The sequence below is a fragment of the Drosophila albomicans genome, chromosome 3 (assembly GCF_009650485.2).
Source record: "Drosophila albomicans strain 15112-1751.03 chromosome 3, ASM965048v2, whole genome shotgun sequence".
In the NCBI taxonomy this organism is placed as follows: domain Eukaryota; kingdom Metazoa; phylum Arthropoda; class Insecta; order Diptera; family Drosophilidae; genus Drosophila; species Drosophila albomicans.
The window spans coordinates 52,949,422-52,972,765 of NC_047629.2; the positions used below are offsets into that span (position 1 = coordinate 52,949,422).

General features: G+C 39.4%; 6 protein-coding genes across 9 annotated transcripts; 3 read left to right on the forward strand and 3 right to left on the reverse strand.

Moving 5' to 3' along the window:
• The first annotated feature begins 5,195 nt into the window (after positions 1-5,195).
• LOC117571734 (integumentary mucin C.1) lies at positions 5,196-6,453 on the forward strand. The gene is made up of 3 exons (XM_034254053.2): positions 5,196-5,382; positions 5,439-5,746; positions 5,809-6,453. The coding sequence occupies exons 1-3, from the start codon at positions 5,247-5,249 to the stop codon at positions 6,253-6,255; spliced, it is 891 nt and encodes a 296-aa protein (XP_034109944.1). The 5' UTR covers positions 5,196-5,246; the 3' UTR covers positions 6,256-6,453.
• An 84-nt stretch (positions 6,454-6,537) lies between these two features.
• On the reverse strand, positions 6,538-8,673 carry LOC117570410 (threonine aspartase 1). The gene is made up of 3 exons (XM_034252035.2): positions 8,412-8,673; positions 7,365-8,350; positions 6,538-7,287 (listed from the first exon to the last, which is right to left on the reverse strand). The coding sequence occupies exons 1-3, from the start codon at positions 8,437-8,439 to the stop codon at positions 7,204-7,206; spliced, it is 1,098 nt and encodes a 365-aa protein (XP_034107926.1). The 5' UTR covers positions 8,440-8,673; the 3' UTR covers positions 6,538-7,203.
• Positions 8,674-9,130: 457 nt separating this feature from the next.
• Positions 9,131-15,091, forward strand: LOC117568066 (H(+)/Cl(-) exchange transporter 5). Of its 2 annotated transcripts, XM_034248425.2 has the most exons (11): positions 9,153-9,194; positions 9,615-9,680; positions 10,038-10,341; positions 11,294-11,460; positions 11,521-11,724; positions 11,788-12,420; positions 12,489-12,706; positions 12,767-13,491; positions 13,557-13,770; positions 13,829-14,953; positions 15,015-15,091. In XM_034248425.2, the coding sequence occupies exons 2-10, from the start codon at positions 9,672-9,674 to the stop codon at positions 13,917-13,919; spliced, it is 2,565 nt and encodes an 854-aa protein (XP_034104316.1). In that variant the 5' UTR covers positions 9,153-9,194; positions 9,615-9,671; the 3' UTR covers positions 13,920-14,953; positions 15,015-15,091. The 2 variants fall into 2 exon arrangements, with proteins under 2 accessions (XP_034104315.1, XP_034104316.1); XM_034248424.2 differs by having other exon boundaries at positions 9,131-9,680.
• A 589-nt stretch (positions 15,092-15,680) lies between these two features.
• LOC117568067 (uncharacterized) lies at positions 15,681-17,992 on the reverse strand. 2 transcript variants are annotated; one of them, XM_034248427.2, is made up of 5 exons: positions 17,906-17,992; positions 16,439-17,367; positions 16,119-16,386; positions 15,865-16,058; positions 15,681-15,805 (listed from the first exon to the last, which is right to left on the reverse strand). In XM_034248427.2, the coding sequence occupies exons 2-5, from the start codon at positions 17,281-17,283 to the stop codon at positions 15,733-15,735; spliced, it is 1,380 nt and encodes a 459-aa protein (XP_034104318.1). In that variant the 5' UTR covers positions 17,284-17,367; positions 17,906-17,992; the 3' UTR covers positions 15,681-15,732. The 2 variants fall into 2 exon arrangements, with proteins under 2 accessions (XP_034104318.1, XP_034104317.1); XM_034248426.2 differs by lacking the exon at positions 17,906-17,992 and having other exon boundaries at positions 16,439-17,502.
• Positions 17,993-18,126: 134 nt separating this feature from the next.
• Positions 18,127-20,411, forward strand: LOC117570797 (ATP synthase subunit beta, mitochondrial). Its single transcript, XM_034252652.2, has 3 exons — positions 18,127-18,321; positions 18,380-18,741; positions 18,793-20,411. Exons 1-3 carry the CDS (start codon positions 18,291-18,293, stop codon positions 20,281-20,283), a joined length of 1,884 nt encoding a protein of 627 aa, XP_034108543.1. The 5' UTR covers positions 18,127-18,290; the 3' UTR covers positions 20,284-20,411.
• Positions 20,412-21,569: 1,158 nt separating this feature from the next.
• LOC117569348 (protein artichoke-like) lies at positions 21,570-23,195 on the reverse strand. Of its 2 annotated transcripts, XM_052006132.1 has the most exons (3): positions 22,646-23,195; positions 22,572-22,606; positions 21,570-22,509 (listed from the first exon to the last, which is right to left on the reverse strand). In XM_052006132.1, the coding sequence occupies exons 1-3, from the start codon at positions 23,184-23,186 to the stop codon at positions 21,718-21,720; spliced, it is 1,368 nt and encodes a 455-aa protein (XP_051862092.1). In that variant the 5' UTR covers positions 23,187-23,195; the 3' UTR covers positions 21,570-21,717. The 2 variants fall into 2 exon arrangements, with proteins under 2 accessions (XP_051862092.1, XP_034106372.1); XM_034250481.2 differs by having other exon boundaries at positions 21,571-22,509; positions 22,572-23,195.
• Positions 23,196-23,344: the final 149 nt, after the last annotated feature.

Sequence of the window (23,344 nt, forward strand, 5' to 3'; positions counted from 1 at the left end):
TTGTTTAAAAAAAAAAGTAAAACTCATTTAGTTGTAATCATTCAGTGGATAAACCTTATATAGATATGCATATGAATCGAGCGAATCTTCGAAAACGGAATCCAAGATACAAGATACAGTATCTCAGATTTGGAACTGGCGCTAACTTGTTGCATATGATTCATGTGTTGAACGGAATTCGATTCAATTGATTATTATGTTAATTTTAGTTGTTCACACTTTGAGAAAACGTATTATATATATCGTACTATTATCTACTTATTTGACTTTCGCTTATACATTATAATTATTGTAATGAATACACATGATCATACGCATATTTCTGTTATTTATTAAATTCGTTTAAGAGATTTTGTGTTACTCGTGCAACAAAAGAAAACGATAAACAACAAACCAACAAAAAAACAAGAAAACAAAAAACAAACTGAAATAAGAAAACAAAAAACCACACAAAAAAAACAAACAAGTGAAATGTGTAATATGTAAAATTGTGAGAGAATATTTAAGAAAAATTTGATTCAAATACGAAACTTAATAAATGTGATCGCAAAGTAAAATTACAACTGTGTTTTCAATTAGATCCAATTCTTTTTACAGGACATAACTTTTTACGATATCTAGCTAAACTCTGAAAATAGAGTTTCATTTTAGCCATAAAATTATATAGGACAGATCAGATGGGTTACAAGAAGTTGATTAATATGCATCGGAAATGCAATTCGCATTAAATTTTAAATTAGGCTTCGACATCATAGCAATTATATTTATTCTTTATTCAACCCCATAGGGTAGAAGGGTATTATAACTTTGTGCCGGCAGGAAATGTATGTAACAGGTAGTACGAGGCCTCTCCCACCCTATAAAGTATATATATTCTTGATCAGCGTCAACAGCCGAGACGATCTAGCCATGTCCGCCTGTCCGTCTGTGTGTCTGTCTGTCTGTCCGTCCGTATGAAACACTGGATCTCAGAGACTATAAGAGATTGAGCTATAATTTTTTTCGACAGCTTTTGTTATGTTTGCACGCAGATCAAGTTTGTTTCAAATTTTTGCCACGCCCACTTTCGCCCCCGCAAATCAAAAAAATCGAATAACAAGCTTAATTTTAAAGCTAGACTTGCGAATTTTGGTGTATACAATAATTACTATAGTAGTTATGATTCCTGAAAATTTGGTTGCGATCAGATAAAAATTGTGGAAACTATTAAAGAAATACTTTTGTATGGGAAAAACGCCTACTTACTAGGGTCTGAGTTGCTTTGGCCGACAATCTGGTATATTGTGCCGTCTATGGTATATTTTGAATGGTGTACTATATCGATATACCAAACATACCATTTGGAATATTTTTAGCATTTTTTGGTATTTTCGGTATATTTTTTAAATAATACCGCAATAGTTTGCCTTTATTAAAAATGGGTAGCGGGTATCTCACAGTCGAGCACACTCGACTGTAACTTTCTTACTTGTATAATGTTAATGAGTTTTCATTTTCCACATAACTATTGTATTTTATTAAGTCTATTTTTATTGATTATTACCTTATGCATTTATATTCATATTCCCACATTCACAAGACTCTGAAAAAATATATATGAATATAGAGTTTCGTTTGTTAGGTTTACATTATATAGGACAGATCAGGTTTCCATAATTTTTTCGACATCACTTATTTTGTTCGCACGCAGAAACAAATCGGTTCTTAGTTGCTTCAGCTGAGAATCTGGTATATTTAGCACTCTGTGGTATATTTCGTATGTAGAACTTCAGCGACATACCAAATATGGGCTTCAGTATATATTGGTATGTGTGCGGTATATTCATTTGGTATACTTTTCCAATAATAACACACTGTTTTACTTTTATTCCAAAGTGATAGCGGCTTTCTCACAGTCGAGCACACTCACTTGCTTTTTTATTTTAATATTATCTCAACACAACTAAAACCGCTAGTCCGGCTTTATTTTGGAATTCCTGGCTATTCCCTTGGTCGTCTTCTATTCCTTATGCATCTATCCATACATTCTTTTCTAGTGCAATACCGATTTCTGTTTCCGCCACAGCCAAAATAGTTGAACTGGAAGCACATTCCATAGGAATAAAACCACATATTTTGATTAGCATTTCTCGAACAATTCCCTCGTGCATGTCCTGGGTCTGGGCCTCCATCGCAGGATGTATCTGTAAGCAAATTCGAATACCGTTTTAAATTTTATTCAGAAAATGCACGGAGCCAAGATCTTATTACCTTTACTAACAGCTCCACGACAATCTTGAGTGCGAGTCCGGACAACAAACAGAATAAGACAAGCGGCGACTAACAAGAGTTTCATCATAAGAAAACCTTCTGTATTTTGTATATTTTGTACTCCTTTATATAGTACCGATCAGGCTCGGAACTCTTAAGATGGCAATTAAGATAAATAAGAAAAATTGCAAATGTAAAGTAATCCACTTGCCTGACAAATTATCTTCATCGCAATCGTAAATTAACAGTACTATACAATATACACCATAATATTTCTTTATAAATTCGTTATCACGGCCTATAGATATTAAAGGTATGAGAAACTTTAATTTATTGAGCTTTCAACTGTGAAAAATTTTATAAAATCTAAACGGTTTATTTATTTTGAGATTAGAAAGTCAAAATTACTCACTAACAAATGTTTTTCGTTCTGCGTGTGATCCGCTTATATACTTATTAAATTAAATAATCTCATCTGAGCATCAATAAAATTTAATAAATGTAAATAGCAATTAAATTACTTTGCTCATTAGTGTGCAGCGCTGATAAGAATGTACAAGTTATTAAAAGCCTTTCCTCATAACAAAAATTTACATTTTTACCTGACGGCCTTGTTGATAATGCTCGCTGCCATATTTGATCGTAAAATCTCCTTCGTATAATATTTAATTGTTGATAAATTAATAAAATATTTGATATAGATCTTGCTTAACATTTTAAGCTTTACAATGTCTATACTCAACATCTAATTTTATTACACATTCTCATTTGACTTTTATTTAATCACTATGAAGCATAAAAGAAATTGCTAGCGCCATCTATCGTTCATTGGGTTTTCCATAAGTACAAGCAGCAGACGCTACTAAGTCGTATACTTAATAAATATCAGACATTTATTAAGTATACGACAGAGTTCTGAATTATAATACATAGTATGTATTACATACACATATCAATAAAAGTTACGAACATTCATGTGAGCGTGTAAACTAATCAATTTAATGTCAGCCCTGCTGCCTTTTCTCATTTTATAATGTTAATATTTCTTCATTTTCCACATAACTATTGTATTTCATTAAGTTGATTTTTATTGATTACTTCCTTACACATTTACTTTCACATTCCCTCTTGGTGCAATACCGATTTCCGTTTCCGCCACACCCTAAATAGTTCAACTGCAAGCACCTTCCATTGGAATGATACCACATATTACGATTGGCATTGAAAACACAATTAAGCCCACGGTTTAAGCCTCCAGAGCAGTTTGGACCTGTAAGCAAATTTGAATACCATATTAAATACTATATCATATAAAATGCACTTGTCAAAATATTGTTACTATATGGTCTTCCAAGACAATCTTGAGTGCGAGTCCGGACAACAAACAGAATAAGACAAGCGACGACTAATAAGAGTTTCATCATAAGAAAAACTTCGGATAAGTATTCGTAATTTGAACAATTTGGACTCCTTTATATAGTGCCAATCAGGTTGGGAACTCTTAAGATAGCAATTAAGATAAATAAGAAAAATTTCAATTTTAAGTGGCATTTTATAATCATTTAAAGTAATCCACGTGCCTGACAAATTATCTTCATCGCAATCGTAAATTAACAATATAATATACATCATAATATTTTTTTTATAAATTCTTTATCGCAGCCTATAGATATTAAAAGAAAAGACTTTAACTTGTTTAGCTTTCAACTCTGGAAATTTTGATAAAATCTTCACGGTTTATTTATTTTTAGATTAGAAAGTCGAAATTACTCACAAATAAATGTTTTTTGCTTGTGACCTGCTTATATACTTATTAAATTAAATAACCTTATCTCAACATCTATAAACTTAAAAAAAAATAAATACTATAGCAATTAAATTACTTTGCTGATTATCACATCTATCTGATCATACCTTCATAAACACAAAAAAAATAGCATTTAACACATTCTTATCTGCACTGCGACTGAATGTACGAGTTATTAGAAGCCTTTCCTCATTACAAAAATTCACATTTTTACCTGACGGCCTTGTTGCTAATCGCTGCTTTAATTGATCATAAAATCTACTTTGTATTATATTTAACTTCTACTAAATTAATAAACTATTTGATATAGATCTCGCTTAACCTTTTGAGCTTTACAATTTCTATACTTTACTTATAATTTCATAACACATTCTGGTTTGACTTTTATTTAATCACTATGAAGCATAAAGGAAATTGCTAGCGCCATCTATCGTTCATTGGCTTTTACATAAGTACAAGCAGCAGGAGCTGCTAAGTCGTATACTTAATAAACGTTTGATATCTATTAAGTATACGATCGAGTTCTGAATTATAATATTTTGATTGTAAAATAAACAATTTAAATAAATTTCAAAATAAATCTTTTAAGTAATAAAAATAAAAAAAATTTTAAGACGAATATTTATTTTAAAGTAAATACATAACATTGAATAATCATAATAATTGTTTGAATACAAGCCTTTAATGATAATATAATATTCAATACTTTATTTGATTGCGATTTAAAAACACTTTTTAATTTAAAACAAACAAAAACAAAACTTTAGAGTTTCCTTTAAATTGTTTATAGTCAAATACAAAATTCACAACAAGTTAGAGAAAAACAGATTAATAATCCGCAAAGACCTTCTCTTTTCATGACTTTACATTTGGACCGTAAAGATAAACGTAAATCAAGCTAAAGATAAACAGAGGAAATAATTCTTGGGAAAAATGTGCGACACTTGAGCCAAGATACCCATAACAATATAATGTATATAGAGAGTTGTAGTTGGTGCGCTGTTATGCTTAGCCCCCAAAAAATGATTCGATATTGCTTTATGACAAAGTCAACATCCCGACTGTCATTATCATAGACATAGGACCCATAAATGTTTCGCTTTGAAGGTTACAATTTTGACTATATAAGATAATGTGGCAGGTGACAGCAGATCAGTCAGTGATATACATTCAAATCCAAAACGTGAAGATGAACAAAATCGGAATTCTTGTCCTGCTGCTGGTGGCGATGATTGGCCAGGCGCTGAGCCAGAGCCAATGTCAGGTGTGCCAATCGGATAATCAAGTGTCCTGCGAATCGGAGAGCACTTATTACATTTGCTTGGGTAAGTAAAGGATTGGAGGTGAATTTCCATGCATGAGATTTAATTCTCTTTTACAGGTGAACGGAGATACGGTCCTTACAGCTGTGAAGCTAACGAAGTTTGCACCAACTCCGCGGATATTTGTGTGGACAAGAGTTTAGTTACGGGCAGCATTATAAACGTTTGCGGTGACGATGAATCCGCCTGTCAGAGCTGTCCGGATAACAAGAAATACACTTGTGTGAGCAGCACGCAAGCAGCTCGTTGCGTCAATGGTGAAGTGTCCACATCCTTGATCATCGATTGCGCTGAGGATGAGATTTGCGTCTCCGAGGCCGAAACCACATTCAAAAACGTTTGCGTACCCAACTGTGCTGCCGACTTTGTACGTATCATTTCCCTTTCATCTCGAAGCGTTTCCTTATTTTGTTTCGGCTTTTCTTGCAGGCACAATACAACGCCACCTGCAGCAATGCTGTTTACACGCCACCAACTCAGGCGCCACCCACCACGCCCAGTCCAACTGAGGTGCTGAGCATTTGCCAAGAGGCAGCCGAGACCAAGACCACCAGATACTTCTTTGCCTACGTCGATTCCACTTGCCGTACTTATGTCTACTGCGAGAAGGCGAGTCTGACGAGCACAACGTTCACTCAAACATTCACCGGAGGCTGTTCGTCGCCTACTCCCTACTTCAACACGGCCACCAGCAAATGCCAGGCAACCATTTCGGACAGTTGTCGCACCGAGGCACCAACAACAACCCAGGCACCAACTACAACAACAACAACTGCCGCTGGAACCTCGACCACCGCATCCTCAACTTCTGAAGCAACAACTTCAACAACTACAGATGAGCCTGTTACCGTAACCGACGAACCTACTGAACAATAGTAATTCGAAACTTTCTAAATCTGCAAAAAACTAAACAATGATACTTATATTAACTACAGTTATGTAACAAAAAAAACAAAGGCTATTCAACTATTGTTAAAATACACTTTATATATCATAATTAATAATAATCACTTAGCTACAATTATATAGTCCTCCAAATATACAAAATACTGAAACACAATTCACACAAAAATATTGCTTATAAATGTAACAATCAAATTTGTTTTTGCAACAATCTCTATTCGTAATTGGGACTGTTAAAGAAATGAATGTGATGTGTGTCGCCAAAGCGAATGGGTTAGGAAGAGTGTTGAGCAAATAAAAACATAAAAAGAAAAGAAAAAAAAAGCAATTCTATATACACAAGAGACGCGACATGCATACGTCATCGTGTCTAAATCTGTTATTGAATATGATATTTCACGTTTTCGCTCTTGCTCTTGGCTGATTTATAACGCTGGCAGATGCGTTGCGCCTCAGTTTCAGCTTAGTTCAACAAGGGGAAATCGTACTAGACATTGTCGTTGTTAAACTATATAAGTATGTGTGTGTATTAATATTATTTTAGTGTGTGCTGTGCATGGCCACACATTTGAGACAGAACAACAAAGATACATAGTTACATCCATACATATATCATAAGTACTCTGTACAATAAAAAGTTTTCATTTAATGATTCTTAATATTTTATCGAGACAAAAGCGAAACGCTGCTGTCGCTGGTTGCTGGCTGCTGCTGCTGCTGTCGGTTTGGTTGGTTGGGCGATTGTCGCGGCAATTAAACATTAAATCAAATGAATTGCAGAAAACTGCAAAGTTGACACTGAATGACGAGAGAGAAGCAGGAGGCTGGCTGTCTCGGTTAGGTCTCCCAATGTCTGAGACTCTGGCTAGTTGGCTGCTGCTGCTGCTGCTGCTACTTTTTGCTTTTTGGGCTGGCCAAAAACTAAATGCGCAAATGGAAATTATGGCCATTGACGACGCACGATCGCCCTGGCACACTGTATGTGGGCAGTGGCGAGTGTACAAACTGTAAAATCGGAAATTGTATAAATATAAATTAGCATGATTGATCGTAGCTGCCTGCATTCAATAGTGAGCACAAACCTTTGGCACTTTCTGTGTTGTCGCCATGTAGCCGACACAAAACGATTGCGTCGTGTGGCTCCACATCACCTCGCCGCTGCTTTGCTTCGGATAGTAGAGCAGTGTCAAGGCGCCGGCATAGAGATCCTGTTGTTGCGGCAACAACGGTGAATCGAGGAACTTTTGCTTAAACGTCTTATGCAGACTCGTCACAGCGCAATCGCTATCAAAGGCACCATAGCAGATCTCACGCGCCAGCAGCGTCTTCATCAGATACTCGCCATTGCCCGTCGTGCACGTGGCAATGGCCAACTCATCCGTATCGCTCGCCCAGCAGCCAGCACCGTACGTAGCCGCCTGACCCACTCGTCCGGGCATCTTTAGCAGTATTCCGCCGGAACTGCATCCAGCTGCCGTATTGCCAGCGCCATCCACGCACACAGCGCCCACAGTGTCCAGCGGAGCTGCAGAGAGTTCCACCTCGTTGCCCGGTTCTGGCACCACATCCGCATCCTCCACAACAGCTTTGCTATGGTTGCCTACAACCGCGTCGAATTTGCTCTTATAATGATTGTAATGGAATTTCGCTTTTGATGAGATCAGCACATTGGGCTCGATCATGGCACAACCTTGTTGCTCGGCATACTGCTCCGCTCCACTCGCAGCTAACACCATGGGGGGTATGCGTTCCAATGGCTGTTGCTCCGATTGACCATCACAAATGCGACGCGCAAGCTGAATGGGATTTTTGACCCGACTCACATTTGTACAGGCCCCAAAGTTGAGTGTGGTGCCATCCATGATGGCAGCGTCGCATTGCACCGTGCCATCCAGGCAGAGATTGGACCCGAAGCCGGCATTCGTGTTGCCACAGTTCTCCAGACGCATTATTGCCGCTTCGCAGGCATCGACGGCGCTGCCGCCGTTTCGTAGAATCTCTGTGGCCCGCATGCATGCCTCTTTGATGACGCGCTGGTATTTCGACTCGTCTATGCAGTTTCCAGCTCCTAAATGGCACATTTACACATGTCAGTGATCAATCACCATCAATCAAAACAAAACACAAACCTGTATGCACCGCTATGAAACCAGCCATGTTTTTTCTTTTATGTAGTTCTATGGTTTTGTGTGTCGTCGCGTTCTCACGTATTCTCCTCGCTGTAAACGCGCCAACTGCACTTGCGCTTGCTTGCTGCGGCCTTTGTTTACGTCCGCCGTATGCTATTTTAGTATTTGTTTGTTTAAACAATTTTGGAAACTGACGACTGAGAGTGCAGCAAACGACCGTTTGCTGAATGCGCCAAAATACTAATTCAAAATAAGCAGTCGAAAATACTGCTCAGAGAAAGTATATTTCGCACTCTTGAAAATATCATTAGGGGCATTCCTGTGACATTTCAAAATGTAATTGAAATTTTAAATCAAATATTCTGACAATGAAAATTACAAGCAATCTATAAAGAAAAAGAAGTTAAATTATGTTTTATCTATATTTAATTTTAGCAAAAATATTGTTCATGTTCTTAATGTAATAAATGAATAAAGGTTATAAAAACGTAAATATTGTATTCATTCTTTATTTTGAAGTTATTTTTTTTAATTATATAATAATAAATTTTTGCACAAACTACATTTAAATTCGCTTACAGCCTGTAAATTATTTAAACAATCAATTAAGAAACAATTATTTTATTTAGTGTGGCTGCTGCCTTCACAATTAACGGCTGGTTTGGTATTTTTGCAATTTTTGGTTATCTGCCTCGAGTATTTTAGTTAAATACCGCGCTTGGTCACACGCGTATGTGACCGTGATTTTTGCAATAAAGCTGAATAAATTGCAACAAAAAACAAGTAAGAATGATTTATTTAAACGTGTAATTTATACACGTTTCCAAAGTGTTGCACGTGACATATGTACAGATTGTGTAACTAATTGTATAAAAGTCAAAAACGCACACAGGAAGTGCAAGTGAAATGTGAAGAAAGTGTTTGTTTGTCCAGGTTCAACAACTGTTTGTAACTGTGTGTGAGTGTTTGTGTTATTGTGTGCGTGTGTGTGACGTCTGACTCTACTGCACTTGTTCTACACTAATACCAATTAAAATATGTAATAAAAAGAAGAGAGAAAAACAAGGAATGAACTAAAAATCATTGTAATATTGAAACGCAGAAAGCCAGCAGTTCGTTCCAGAAAATAAAATACGCCGCAAACAGCGCAAAAACACACAAAGTCAATACGCTTGAAAAATAATGGATAAATTCCCATTAAAGGGTAGCAGAGAGGCTGCAGCGGAAGGTAACAGCTACATAACCGCATATCAGACAGTCATGAAAAAGGTATGTACATAAAAGTATTGCACAGCTGCTTTACAAATTATTTAACGATTACCAAATACATGAATAGTTTGCTATATTTAGGGGGCGGCAATGACACTGTACAAAAGTGTCTACGTGGGTGTATGACGCTCTTTCTTCTTTATGTGAACAGCTGAGCTGTTGTTTGACCTATATGTATAAAGCAACATTAACCCTGAGTCGAACCTTCACTTCCCCCAAAAATGCCACTTAATCTTATCAATTATCCGTGCGTAAACAAAGAGCGTTTTTTTCCACACATTTGAATATATTAACACTTCATGCAAAATCAATTGCAAATCACAGCCTAGTAAATTTTGCGGTGTTTTTTAATTGCAGTCAAACGGTCACACTATTGGAGCCGGCGACAGCGATCATCCGTTGGCGCCGCATTCAAAGCTTTCCTCGTATGCGGCAGCAACCACATCACTTACCGCAGCTACCGACGACGAGGATATGATCGATATAACGCCACGCTCCAGTCCGGGTGAATTAATTGGAGGCCCTTCCAGCAGTTATCACCGTGAAACAGCGACAGAATCGGATACGGAACGTGATTATGCGCCCAATCAGCGAACAATGCATCATCATCATCAACATCAACATGTGCCAACTCACAGCGCTTTCGGCGATCCCATGGATGGTGAGTAGACGCAGAAGCGGATGCAACAAAACATTGATATCAAAATGTGCGCGAAGATTTACTTAATCTTCGCAAGCGATCTCGTGGTCAGTTGCGACGTCACGACACTTTAAGCTGTTGACTGCGTGGCGCGGGTCTGTACTCGCATTTATTGCTATTATTAGTACTATAAACCTCCAAGTGCGAATGCGGGTGAGAGGGCGAAGGTTGTGGGGAGCTCGCTACCCACGACCCTCCACCCCAGTGCCCGCTACTCGTCTTCATTTAATATACATATGATTAAAATACAAACAGCAAAAAAAGCGACATATGTATGCAAGCAGAATTCCAGTTACGCGCTCAGTTTGTCTGTATTGTTTAATAAATAAAATAAAGAGAGATGTGCAAATCGAGAGATGCTCAACGAACGCGCTTCGGTTCAGTTGCCGGAAAGCAAACTTATGGGGCTTCGATTATATTAATTATCTCGCGTTCACAATACCATTGTCAATATGTACAAGCGCATAGACGATAAATAGTTTATGATACTTTGTGCAAACACTTTGTAGGAGACACGCTTTGATTTTATTGAGAAAAAATCAGTTTTACAAATAAGAATGATAATAGTATAATTGAAATAATGGGTGAAGTATAAGTAAATCGAAGAGGAATAATTTATCATACCGCCAGTAATAATCATCAGAATATAATAGTATAATAGTATAGATGAACAAATACAAATAGCGTAACCAGAATTAATCAGGAACACAAAAATAATATTAGTATAATTAATAATTATTTTATTATGAGATAATCAACATCGACAACTGATCATTATTTGCAGCATCAAGATAAAGATCAAGCAAGAAATGAAATCCAAATTTGTCAAATTCGAAATGTGCTCAACCCACTGAACTAAAATCCTAATCACAGTACTCTTTTTATATTGCTCACCTCATGTACGCCGTTTTAGGAGCACTCTCATTCTATGGCTCCTCGGATGTGCAGGATGATATACCCGGCATTGGACAGTATGAGGATTTCCACACCATCGACTGGCAACGCGACATTGCGCGCGATCGCATGCGACATCGTTACATTGTCAAAAAGCGACAGGATTCTCTGTGGGACTTGATCAAGGTAAACACTAGAATTCTCTATGCTTTAAACTTAGCTAATCAACTTTTATTCTGCGCACAGGGTTCAATTGATGCGGGCTCTGGTTGGCTGTGCGTGCTGCTGGTGGGAATCGCTGCGGGTTGCGTTGCGGGCATGGTTGACATTGGCGCGAGTTGGATGTCCGATCTTAAGCATGGAATTTGTCCGGCCGCCTTTTGGTTTAATCGCGAGCAATGCTGTTATCCAGCCAAACAATCTGTCTTTGAGGAGGGCAACTGCTCCACGGTATGAATGATAAAATTATCCTCTCATTGTATGCCTATTATTAATTTATAACTTTTATTTTAGTGGAAAACATGGCCCGAGATCTTTGGACTTAGTCGCACGGGCACCGGACCGTACATCATCTCGTATATTTGGTACATCTTGTGGGCATTGCTGTTCGCCTCGCTGAGTGCGTCGCTGGTGCGCATGTTTGCACCGTATGCTTGTGGTTCGGGTATTCCTGAGATCAAGACCATTCTGTCGGGCTTTATTATACGCGGCTATTTGGGCAAATGGACATTGCTGATCAAATCGGTGGGCTTGATGCTGTCCGTGTCGGCCGGCCTGACGCTGGGCAAGGAGGGACCCATGGTCCATATTGCCAGCTGCATTGGCAACATCTTCTCGCATCTGTTTCCGAAGTACGGACGTAACGAGGCTAAGAAACGTGAAATTCTATCGGCAGCCTCTGCGGCAGGGGTCTCAGTGGCTTTCGGAGCACCTATAGGCGGTGTGCTATTCTCACTGGAAGAAGTCTCCTATTATTTCCCTCTCAAGACACTTTGGCGTTCGTTCTTCTGTGCATTGATTGCCGCTTTCGTGTTGCGCTCGCTGACGCCGTTTGGCAATGAACACTCCGTGCTGTTCTTTGTGGAATACAACAAGCCCTGGATCTTCTTTGAGCTCATACCGTTTGTCTTTCTTGGCATCATGGGTGTAAGTAATCAAGCTGAAATAATTACTTACTGTACTTGTAATTAACTTTTTTTTATATTTTATTGCAGGGCGCCATTGGCACGTTCTTTATTAAAGCGAATTTGTGGTGGTGCCGTTACAGAAAGTTCAGCAAGCTCGGCCAATATCCCGTTAGCGAAGTTCTCTTTGTCACCCTAGTCACCGGCATCATTTGCTATCCGAATCCGTTTACACGCATGAACATGAACGAGCTCATATTTCTGCTGGTTAGCAAGTGTTCTCCTGGCGATATGACTAACCCATTGTGGTGCGTATATATAATTGTGTTTATATAATTCAATTTGTAAGCAATTACCTTTATCAACAGTGACTACAAACGCATGAACATAAGCACAAGCACTGGCTTTGTTGAGGTAACCGAACCCGGACCCCGTGTCTACAGCTCCATTTGGCTGCTCGTGTTGACCTTTGTGCTGAAGCTGGCGTTGACCATATTCACATTTGGCATTAAGGTGCCCTCGGGTCTGTTCATACCGTCGCTGCTGTTGGGTGCCATTATGGGACGCATTGTTGGCATTGGTGTCGAGCAGTTCGCGTACAGTTATCCGAACATTTGGTTCTTTACCGGCGAGTGTGCAGACAGCAATCTAATAACACCCGGTCTTTATGCTGTGGTGGGCGCTGCTGCTGTGTTGGGCGGCGTTACACGTATGACAGTCTCGCTGGTCGTCATCATGTTTGAGTTGACTGGCGGCGTGCGTTACATTGTGCCATTGATGGCTGCTGCCATGGCCTCCAAGTGGGTGGGCGATGCATTGGGTCGCCAGGGCATATATGATGCGCACATTGCGCTAAATGGTTACCCGTTCCTGGACAGCAAAGAGGAGTTTGCGCACACAACACTGGCGGCTGATGTAATGCAACCGAAACGCAATGAAACATTGAATGTCATCACCCAGGACTCCATGACAGTGGACGATGTGGAGAATCTGCTAAAGGAGACCGAGCACAATGGTTATCCCGTTGTTGTGTCCAGAGAAAATCAATACTTGGTTGGCTTTGTGCTGCGCAGAGATCTAAACTTGGCAATTGGTGAGTTCACTGCACTTCCAATCAAATGCAATCAATCAATTCTAATTGTTTCTTGTTATCGACAGGCAACGCCAAGCGTCTTATCGAGGGCATTAACAGCAATTCCATTGTGTTGTTTACATCCACACAACCCACACAAAATCTGGGTCCTCAGCCACTGAAACTTAAGAAGATTCTCGACATGGCGCCCATCACGGTGACAGATCAAACGCCCATGGAAACGGTAGTTGATATGTTCCGCAAACTGGGTCTGCGCCAAACACTGGTCACACACAATGGGTAAACGATTGACTTATCTATTTAAAATATATGTGCTAATTAATGTTTTTACTTGCAGTCGTTTGCTTGGTGTAATCACGAAAAAAGATGTGCTACGCCATGTAAAGCAAATGGACAATGAAGATCCCAATACAGTGCTCTTCAATTAAGTTGAATTTATTAGCCAATCAGCGGAATAGGCCTACGCCTAGCAATTATTATTACCTGTACTATCACAAAAAAACAAAAACAGAAACATTTTATGGATTTAAGTCAAAAGTTGAGCAGAAGAAAAGGAGTAGAGATTAGTGAATTAACGATCGGAATTTCGAGCGTGTGAAAGATTTAGAAAAATTGTGTGCAGTTCTACTTTATGTTATATATATACATATATCTCTCAATATATATATTTGATATTCGTTCATAAATATGTATATATATTTGTGGGTGTATATGTATGTATGTATCTCGTTAATGTTAATTGTGTAATTTATTTAAGACAATTGCAATCTTATTCATTTATTGCCACTTTGTAATTATGTCATTGTAAGCGTACACGCAATTGATTACTTTATATTTTCTATATACGATATATACACTCCTCGTACACATACTTTAATTGTAATACCTACGAACCCTATGCTATTTTTTTATACACTCCTCTGTACATCACGCAAATGTGGAAGTCAAGCGAGTTGCGCCTTTTTTTTTGAGTGTGTGTGAATAATAATATTTTATGCTGGCTGCACAGTCAAATAGCTACGTATGAATATGTTAGATGATGAAGCTTTTTACGTGAAAATGATGTGAAAGATGGGACTTTAAGTTTTGCATTTCGTTCAAAATTCTTAAAGAAAATCTTATTTACATATTTATATACATATATATTTACATATATTGCATAAATACATAACTATGTATATCGAAAGTATTGTGTTTTGTTAGAGATCTGTGAAATTTTAATCTAAACTCGTGTAAATAGCAACATTAAAACAAATGATTAAACCATAAATAAACTTAAGCGCAGCTATACACAATTTGAACTTATATTAAATCTAAGCAGATGCTGTTTATTCAATCCTGATTCGAATTGGATTCAATGGAACCAAAGTAGACGTGGATTTCATTCGAAACTCTTTTAATCATTTAAAATTGGAAACCTAAATTACAAGCATGATATTGGTTTACGGAAGATTGGCGACGGGTAAGTTAAGTATCTCATCTTTTATTTGATGCTAATGTTTAATGAATTTAATTATACTAAGCATGTCCAAGGGTTGCCTATAAGCTGGAGCACAAAAAGATGTTGCCGCTTGAAAAAAAGCAGATGCAGGTGAAGCTTCCATTGCGGCAATCTCCAAATCGAAACTTTCTGCTGTCAGCTGCCAGGCTTTGCAAGAAATGCGATGACGATGATCAAGTCAAAAATAATCTTTGCAAGAAATGCGATGACGATGATAAATGTGATCAAGTCGAAGATAATCTTTGCATGAAATGCGATGACGATGATGAAGATGATCAAGTAGAGGATGAACCTGAAGGGGAGTGCTGTGGTGCACCCAAAATGCCTTGCTGCGAGGACACAGTGTGCGTGTGTCCTGATCCTTGCGAGATTGACGAGGAAATGGAAGCAATTGCTGCACACGTCGGTGGCAAGTGCGCAAAGAATCCTTGTGGCAGGGTCAAAGATCCCTGCGAGAATTATGTCAAAAGGCATATAGGCAAGAAAGTGGCAACTAAGAATAGTCAACAACCAGCGGGCGGAACTCAGCCAGTGAAATAGCGAGAAACATATTTTCAGATATAAAAAATGTAATAGTAGTATTATGGGACATTTCAGAATTATAATGAGTACTTCATATTATTTTTTGTTTGGAACTTGGGAAATTATTAATAGCCATTTATTTTCAATTTACTTTTTTAGAAACTCTTGGTGAACTAATCTTTATTTAGACTTTCTTATCTGCCTTTAAGTTGTTAAGACTAATCTTTTGAATTATTTTCAATATAGAATATCTGAAACTCGGAGCCATATAGTCCAGTGATTAGCCAGCAACTGGAAGGAAAGAAATGATAATTACTGAATAATCAAGTTGAATTGGACTGCAGCCTTACCCATTGTCACTGATCCTTATGAGGTTGCCACGACCCCGAAGAGCGCCCTTGACATGCGCATGAGCTCCATCGCTAACCCTATAATACTCCAAAGCTCCATCGTTGCTGGGACAGTAGATGATATTGGCATCCCGACTGCAGGCAATGGCATTCTTAAACGGCAGCGGAATCTGCACAATCAACTGAGCGGTGTCCTGTCAATAAAAGAGAGAAAGTTAGCATCGAGTTCTTGTTAAAGTGGAGACTAAAGTTACCTCATCTTCATGCCGCATATCGTGGTAATAAGCCTGTCCACTCAGATCGCAGCTGATGACCATGCGATGACCATCCATCTCGGTGCGCAGCAATGTGGAAACCATGAAACGATGTCGTCGCAATGTCAGCAGCTGCAGTTGATTGTTGGAGGATCTGTCCGCTGTGCTCCAGCAGCGATAAACCCCGCCATCGTTGGTGCCCAGCACAAAGTCGTTTATTCCCAATGAGACCATTGTGGAAAGCTCTCCACCAACTGCTGCTGTGTATCTGTAAATCACTTTTGTTACTCGAAGTCACTTCTTTGATTTGCTGCACTTACTCCCAGTCGAGTGTCATCTGCTTGGTTACCAGCCACTGCAACACAGTGCCATTGGCATAGCAAGCAAGCAATCGCTGCTCCGTCACCCAATCGAGTGCCACAGCAGCTCCTTGCGTAGATGTGACGCTGTGTAGCTGCTTGATGTCTACGTTAGCATCGCTGGCACCACGTGATTGCTCATAGAGCCAGACAAAGAGCTCTCCATCCATGGTGGCGCCAGCAAATATGTTCTTATTGAAGCTATTTGTGGATAAACTTCGCAAACATGACTTCAATGGCAACGCCTTCATTTCCCTGTAGATCACAAAGTCACCATGCGCCACACGCTGTGGCACAAAAAGTTTCAGCTGCTGATCTACATGCTCGCACCAATCGTCATGTTGTGCCACAGTTGTGGTCACCAACACTGGCGCATTGTTGGTGTGTACACACAACCAAATGGCCAATCCTTGGGAGTTCTCCACGCTGCCCATGGGCAGATTCTGATAGATGTGCACCTGCAACTGATCCTGCAAGGCGCCTTGACTCGCCAGCTGCTGCTGCTGTTGATCCTCGTCCATCAATGGCGTGGGTTGGCTCAATTCTCGCTCCACTAGCGGATAGATCTGTCGCAGCCATTTGGCCAACGCACGCTCATCGTACTCCACGCTGCCATTTGTATTCCCCGTAAGCTGTTCTGTTTGTGTCCCCATGTGCTGCTTCTGTTGGGTGGACGTGGAAACCTCTTTGCCCGGAGGCGGAGGATCTGTGCCTGTACAGTTGTCGACCAGCGCATTCTGTTTTTCTATGGGCTGCGTGGCCGGAAACTCAATTACTGGCGAACTGTAGTGGGAAAGCACGTCCATCTGGCAGCTGGTCTAACATACGACTAACTTGGCCACAACAAAAGGTTCGTAATGGGTTGGCATGGTAACTGCCCTGAAGCTACCCTTAAGTTGGAAGAGAGGGGTGCGGAATGAGGTGGTTAAGTGAACAGGTTGCCCTTAATGTTTTAATAATTATGTATTCCAACATAAAATTTACTACATGCATTTAAAAAAATCGCTAGAAAAGATAATAATTGACTGCAGAAATTAGAATGTTTAATATGAAATATTACTATTTCATTATTGTATGATATGAATAATTGAGATTGAATTTTCCATGTGACAATTATAATTTGTATACTCAGCATCCAAGTAGTAATTTGGGTATATTTAAAATTTGTGTTGATTATTATGTTTTTTGTTTTGCATAAAATGTATATAAAAACACCATTTAGTAATAAAATAATAAATTTAACATTGCATTAAATGTCTGCATTAAAAAGCATATGAAAATATCATCGCTATAAAAGTTACTTTAAAATTGTTTAACTATGATTTTACTCTTGTACATTTTTATACCGAAAGATTGCAAATTAGAAAATGCACATCTTTATAATATTAATCTTTGAAATTAATTCACATTTCAATTAATTTGCATTACATTCTTTCCGTAGCATTGAAATATGGGTATCAGGTATGCAGCTTCCAAATTCATTAGGTATGGAAACACTTGACTGTTAAATTTGACTGCATTATCGATAATTAATTAAACATACACATATGTACATATGTATCAAATCTTTTTTTAAGAAAAACCAAAGTAAGCCTTGACAGCTAATAAAATCTATTGTCATTAATGTCACTGTCATTAGCAAAGCGAAATTCATTTGCGAACTGTCTTCAGTAAAGAAAGAAAATTTCATAAGAAAATAAAATTTTATAAAAATTTGCAAACTGAAAATAAAAACCATTAAACTTTTAAACTTGATTAACCAACAGTGAAGTTTTAAAGATTGCTTAATTAAATTACTATAAAATCAAGCAAAATGTTGACGGTTTGGAAAAGATTGAGCGCAGGTAAGACTTTACTTTAATAATAGATCGCATAACTATAGAAACCCTTTCTTCAACATAGGCTGGAAACTCGGAAGAGGCAGGGGACAACTTGAACTAGCAGATTTCCACTTACAGTCGCGTTCTCTTCACACCTCGCTCCTATTGTCTAAGGATGATGATAAGCAAAGCGAAGAGTCTTCCAAGAAAGACAATCCCTGCGAGGAGGGTGAAAAATCGGCCAAAGATGAAGCCACCGATGCTGGGGACAAAAAGAAATCGGCAGATGGCAAAGATCTTGGTGCGCTGTTAGGCAAACGTCGTGAAGGAGTTGTTCACTCCGTCATTGGTCCAGTTGTGGATGTTTACTTCGAAGACGAGGTGCCCGATGTGCTCAACGCCATGGAGGTGCAAGATGCACCCATTGGACGTCTGGTGCTGGAGGTGAGTTTCACCAGGCAAACTCTTAGTTGATTACTCATACTTTTCTGCCAGGTTTTCCATCACTTGGGCAACAATGTGGTCCGCAGCGTGGCCATGGATGCCACTGAAGGACTGCGACGTGGTCAGAAAGTGATCGACACGGGTTTTCCCATTCGTGTGCCGGTGGGAAAATCCGTCTTGGGTCGCATTATGAATGTGGTGGGTGATCCCATCGATGAACGTGGCGAGATCAAAAGCGATTTCTATTCCTTCATCCACAATGATGCGCCTGAGCTGGCGGATTTGAGTGTCAAACCAGAAATGCTGGTGACGGGCATCAAGGTAATTGATCTGCTCGCTCCCTATGTGAAGGGAGGCAAGATTGGACTATTTGGTGGCGCTGGAGTGGGCAAAACTGTGCTCATCATGGAGCTGATCAACAACATTGCCAAGTCCCACGGTGGCTACTCAGTGTTTGTGGGCGCTGGCGAACGCACACGTGAAGGCAACGATCTATATCACGAGATGATTGAAAGCAACGTCATTTCACTGGAGGAACCAACTTCGAAGGTGGCGCTCGTCTATGGCCAGATGAATGAGCCGCCAGGTGCTCGTAATCGTGTGGTGCTCACCGGACTGACGATTGCCGAGTATTTCCGCGACATCGATGGCCAGGATGTGCTGCTCTTCATCGACAATATATTCCGCTTCACTCAAGCAGGATCGGAGGTGTCTGCACTGCTGGGAAGAATTCCCTCGGCTGTGGGTTATCAACCCACATTGGGCACTGACATGGGCACAATGCAGGAGCGCATTACGAGCACTCGCAACGGCTCCATCACTTCGGTTCAGGCGGTCTATGTGCCAGCTGATGATCTCACGGATCCGGCACCAGCTGCCACCTTCTCCCATTTGGATGCCACCACAGTGTTGTCGCGTCCCATCTCTGAATTAGGCATTTATCCAGCTGTCGATCCCTTGGACTCAACTTCGCGCATTCTGGATCCCGATATTGTGGGCGAGGAGCATTATAATGTCGCCCGTGCCGTGCAGAAGACGTTGCAGAGCTACAAGTCTCTGCAGGACATCATTGCTATTCTGGGCATGGATGAACTCTCCGAGGATGATAAACTGACGGTGGCACGTGCCCGCAAGATTCAGCGGTTCCTTTCGCAACCCTTCCAGGTGGCCGAGGTTTTCACAGGTCATCCGGGCAAGCTTGTGCCTGTGGAGAAGTCCGTAGAAGGCTTCAAGCGTCTGCTCAACGGTGAATACGATGATATTCCAGAGATTGCTTTCTATATGGTCGGAGATGCTGAGGAGGCATTGGCCAAGGCAAATCGATTGGCGTCCTCCATGAATCCTGATGAAGCAGATGCGGATCCAAAGAAAGATAAGAAAAAGGATGAGAAGAAAACTGAGGGCGGGGATAAAAAGGAAGTAAAAGCAGAGGAATCCAAAGAGAAAAAGGACGAAAAGAAAGCAGATGAGAAAGAAAAGGAGCCACCAAAATCCGAAGCTAAGGACTCGAAAGACGATTCTTCCAAAGACAAGAAGAAATAAGCGATCTCTGACTTTGCGCACTTTCATTTTAATAACTCAATTTAATTAATAATTCAATTTGTTAATTAATAATTTCAAACTATTTGTTATTTGAATAAATGACACAAACTTTGATAAGGAAAAGTTAATTAATAATATTTTCCTCCCAGCAACTTCACTTGTATACAGATACATAGTCCTAACTAATTAGATAGAGCGAGCTAGATAATTTGAAGAGCATGCAATTTACAAAAAATATTTTTAAATTTTAACGGGTTTGACTTTTGTGCATCGGCTGCTTTTAAGATTCAAATTGGCGCGCTTTAATTTTAATTGTAGTACTATAAACAGGCGACTGATGGCGCCACTCAGGTGACTTGCTGTATTTCGGCTTGCTGCTGATTTATGTTCGCCTGGTATTTCACCTCCTGATTTGTCAACTTTTGACCACCGTTGTTACAACATCGAGTGGCCAACAACAACAACAATTTTACTAATAATTATTTTAATTTCTCTTGTTGTTGTTGCAATTTCCGAAAATATATTTTAAAATTTTAACGGTTTTAACTTTTGTGCAACTGTTTTTTTGTTTTTTTGAAGATTCAAATTGACGCGCTATTTAATTGTTGTGCGGTACCTAGAATATACGGCAGATGGCGCCACTCAAGTGACTTGCTGTATATCTGCTTGCTTCTGATTTATGTTCGCCTGGTATTTCACCTGCCGATTTAGCAATTTTTGAACATCGATTGGCCAACAACAACAACCATACTATTAATAATTGTTTTCTTTTAATTACGGATGTTGTGGTTGTTGTTGCCATTTCAGCAGCATTTCTGCTTACTGGTGATTTATGTTCGCCTGGTATTTCACTTGCTGATTTAGCAATTTTTGACCATCGTTACAACATTGAGTGACTAATAACAACAACCATATTATTAATAACTGTTTTAATTACTTATGATATGGTTGTTGTTGCAATTTCTAACAAAAACTTTTAAAATTTTGAAGGGTTTAACTTTTGTGCATCGCTTGCTTTTACTATTAAAATTGGCGCGCATTTATATAAGATTTTGTAGAATCAGAAATATGCGACATACGGCGGCACTGAGTAAGCAAGTGAGTTGCTCTATTTCAGCTTGCTACTGGTTTCTACTCGCCTGGTACTTCAACTGATGAATTGCCACATTTTGCCGCTCGTTGCGGCATTTCAGTAGTCAATAACAACAACAACCACATTACTAATAATTGTTGCCTTAATTACTTATATTGTAGTTGTTGTGGCATGGTGAAAAAGACTTTAAGGTTTAAGGGAATTATTACTTAGGAAAAGTATTTAAGTGGCAAGTGTGTATATTTTCGTTATCAAATAAATTCTTGAAAGAAAACCTTGATAGAGAACAATACAGAGTGAATAGCTTAGTTCCATTATTAATGTCATCATTATCAGCATCATCAGAGAGGTAGTTTCTCATCGTCATCTTTCAGATACTGTATCTTTCTTGCAATCAGCCATTGCTCAAATTGGGCAAAAGAGTCACGTTGCCACGGATTCCCGTCAATGCCTATATGCTGCAAATGAGACAGCGTCCCATTCAAGTCGGGCAGAAATGTCAGCTGATTATAGTTAATAAGCAGATCTTTGACGTTGTTTAGACTCTTCAGAATATCGCTGCTAATCTCTGTCAATTGATTGTGACGCATATCCAGCACCCTCAGATTTTGTATAGGAACAAACAGACCCTCGGGCAGCACACGCAATTCATTATTGGCGAGCAAGAGTGTATCCAATGATGGCAATTTTTCAAAGGTTCTAGGGTCCAGCTGCTGGAGTTTATTGCCATTTAGATTAAGCTTACGCATGTAAGGCATTGGCAAGTAATCATAGAGACCTTGCTTGTCCACCTCATTGTAGCCGAAAAGATGCGGACTTAGAATTTCGAGACCATTGTATGACAAGTCGAGCGTCTCAAGTTGCTTGAGTTCTTCAAAGGCGTGTTCACTTAGTTCCAATTTTCCGTTTGACTGCAAATGCAGAAAACGCAATGATGTCAGACCTGCGAAGTGAGCACTCTTCAAAACGGCAATTTTATTGCCCGATAATTCCAGCCACACAAGTTCACCCAGCGACTCGAATTGGTTTTCGAGAAGCTCACTTATGCTGTTGTTTGAGAGATCCAATATTTCTAGTCCAAGCACTTTCTCTGCTGAGGAGGCAACATCTTCTTCAGGTAGTGTAATCTGAAACTTCATTCCAAAGCGAAAACAGTAGAGCTTTAATATTTTAATATTGCTGCAAATTAACATACCTGAGTGAGCTTATTGTTGTTGAGGTACAGCTTTTTCAAGTATGGACAATTGCCAAAGGTGATGTTAAAGGTTGTCAAGTCGTTATGACTAAGGTCTAAGATATTTAGAGATCCCATGTATGGCAACTCTACATGGCTTAGAGAATTATTTTCGAAAAAACCAAAAATCAAATTGGGAAATTTGCTCAACAAATCCTTTGTGAGAACACTAAGCTTATTGTCGCTGGCGTAGATCTGTCCCAATAAGCAATCGGTGGGAAAGTGAGAGACCAGCAGTTGTTCCACCCCACAGCCGGAGATGTTGAGATGCCACAGATGGGGGAGATTGGAGAAGCCTTCACTGAGAAGTTCAAGGCGTGGCACATGCAGATCGAGGAACGACAATTGCGGCAAGTTTAGTGAACTGTTCGCTGCTCCAATGGTTAGCTTTGTTTGCGTGTTTCTGATTTCTAATCCGCGAAGATTTGTTGTGGGGACATCGTTTATCTCCTCGAGACTGCTTAATTCGTGACATTTTATGCTGTAGATCCCTGAATCTACTATCTCACAAAATTGTGCTGCAGCAGTGACAACACAGCAGATGAGCCAGAGAATTGACCAATTTAAGAACGACATTTATTTGCGACAGTTCATCTATAACTGAAGATAGCTTGGTTGAATACGCAAAATAAATAAAGTTCGCATATTTCGATTACCGGTTTTTGAACGTCAGAAGAGATAGTCTATATAATCAAAATAGAGAGAAGCCTGCAGGTTATAAAACATAGGCATTG

Coding starts and splice junctions, on each gene's coding strand:
- LOC117568066 (XM_034248424.2), top strand. CDS start 9,594: ATGGATAAATTCCCATTAAAGGGTAGCAGAGAGGCTGCAGCGGAAGGT. Junction 12,421..12,488: donor TCTTTCTTGGCATCATGGGT/GTAAGTAATCAA, acceptor ATTTTATTGCAG/GGCGCCATTGGCACGTTCTT. Junction 13,771..13,828: donor ACACTGGTCACACACAATGG/GTAAACGATTGA, acceptor TTTTACTTGCAG/TCGTTTGCTTGGTGTAATCA.
- LOC117569348 (XM_034250481.2), bottom strand. CDS start 23,186: ATGTCGTTCTTAAATTGGTCAATTCTCTGGCTCATCTGCTGTGTTGTC. Junction 22,510..22,571: donor ACAACAATAAGCTCACTCAG/GTATGTTAATTT, acceptor TTTGGAATGAAG/TTTCAGATTACACTACCTGA.
- LOC117571734 (XM_034254053.2), top strand. CDS start 5,247: ATGAACAAAATCGGAATTCTTGTCCTGCTGCTGGTGGCGATGATTGGC. Junction 5,383..5,438: donor CACTTATTACATTTGCTTGG/GTAAGTAAAGGA, acceptor TCTCTTTTACAG/GTGAACGGAGATACGGTCCT. Junction 5,747..5,808: donor CCAACTGTGCTGCCGACTTT/GTACGTATCATT, acceptor CTTTTCTTGCAG/GCACAATACAACGCCACCTG.
- LOC117568067 (XM_034248427.2), bottom strand. CDS start 17,283: ATGGACGTGCTTTCCCACTACAGTTCGCCAGTAATTGAGTTTCCGGCC. Junction 16,387..16,438: donor CAGATGACACTCGACTGGGA/GTAAGTGCAGCA, acceptor AGTGATTTACAG/ATACACAGCAGCAGTTGGTG. Junction 15,806..15,864: donor ATAAGGATCAGTGACAATGG/GTAAGGCTGCAG, acceptor CTTTCCTTCCAG/TTGCTGGCTAATCACTGGAC.
- LOC117570410 (XM_034252035.2), bottom strand. CDS start 8,439: ATGGCTGGTTTCATAGCGGTGCATACAG. Junction 8,351..8,411: donor TTTCATAGCGGTGCATACAG/GTTTGTGTTTTG, acceptor TGTGCCATTTAG/GAGCTGGAAACTGCATAGAC. Junction 7,288..7,364: donor CAACACAGAAAGTGCCAAAG/GTTTGTGCTCAC, acceptor CCGATTTTACAG/TTTGTACACTCGCCACTGCC.
- LOC117570797 (XM_034252652.2), top strand. CDS start 18,291: ATGTTGACGGTTTGGAAAAGATTGAGCGCAG. Junction 18,322..18,379: donor TTGGAAAAGATTGAGCGCAG/GTAAGACTTTAC, acceptor TCTTCAACATAG/GCTGGAAACTCGGAAGAGGC. Junction 18,742..18,792: donor TTGGACGTCTGGTGCTGGAG/GTGAGTTTCACC, acceptor CTTTTCTGCCAG/GTTTTCCATCACTTGGGCAA.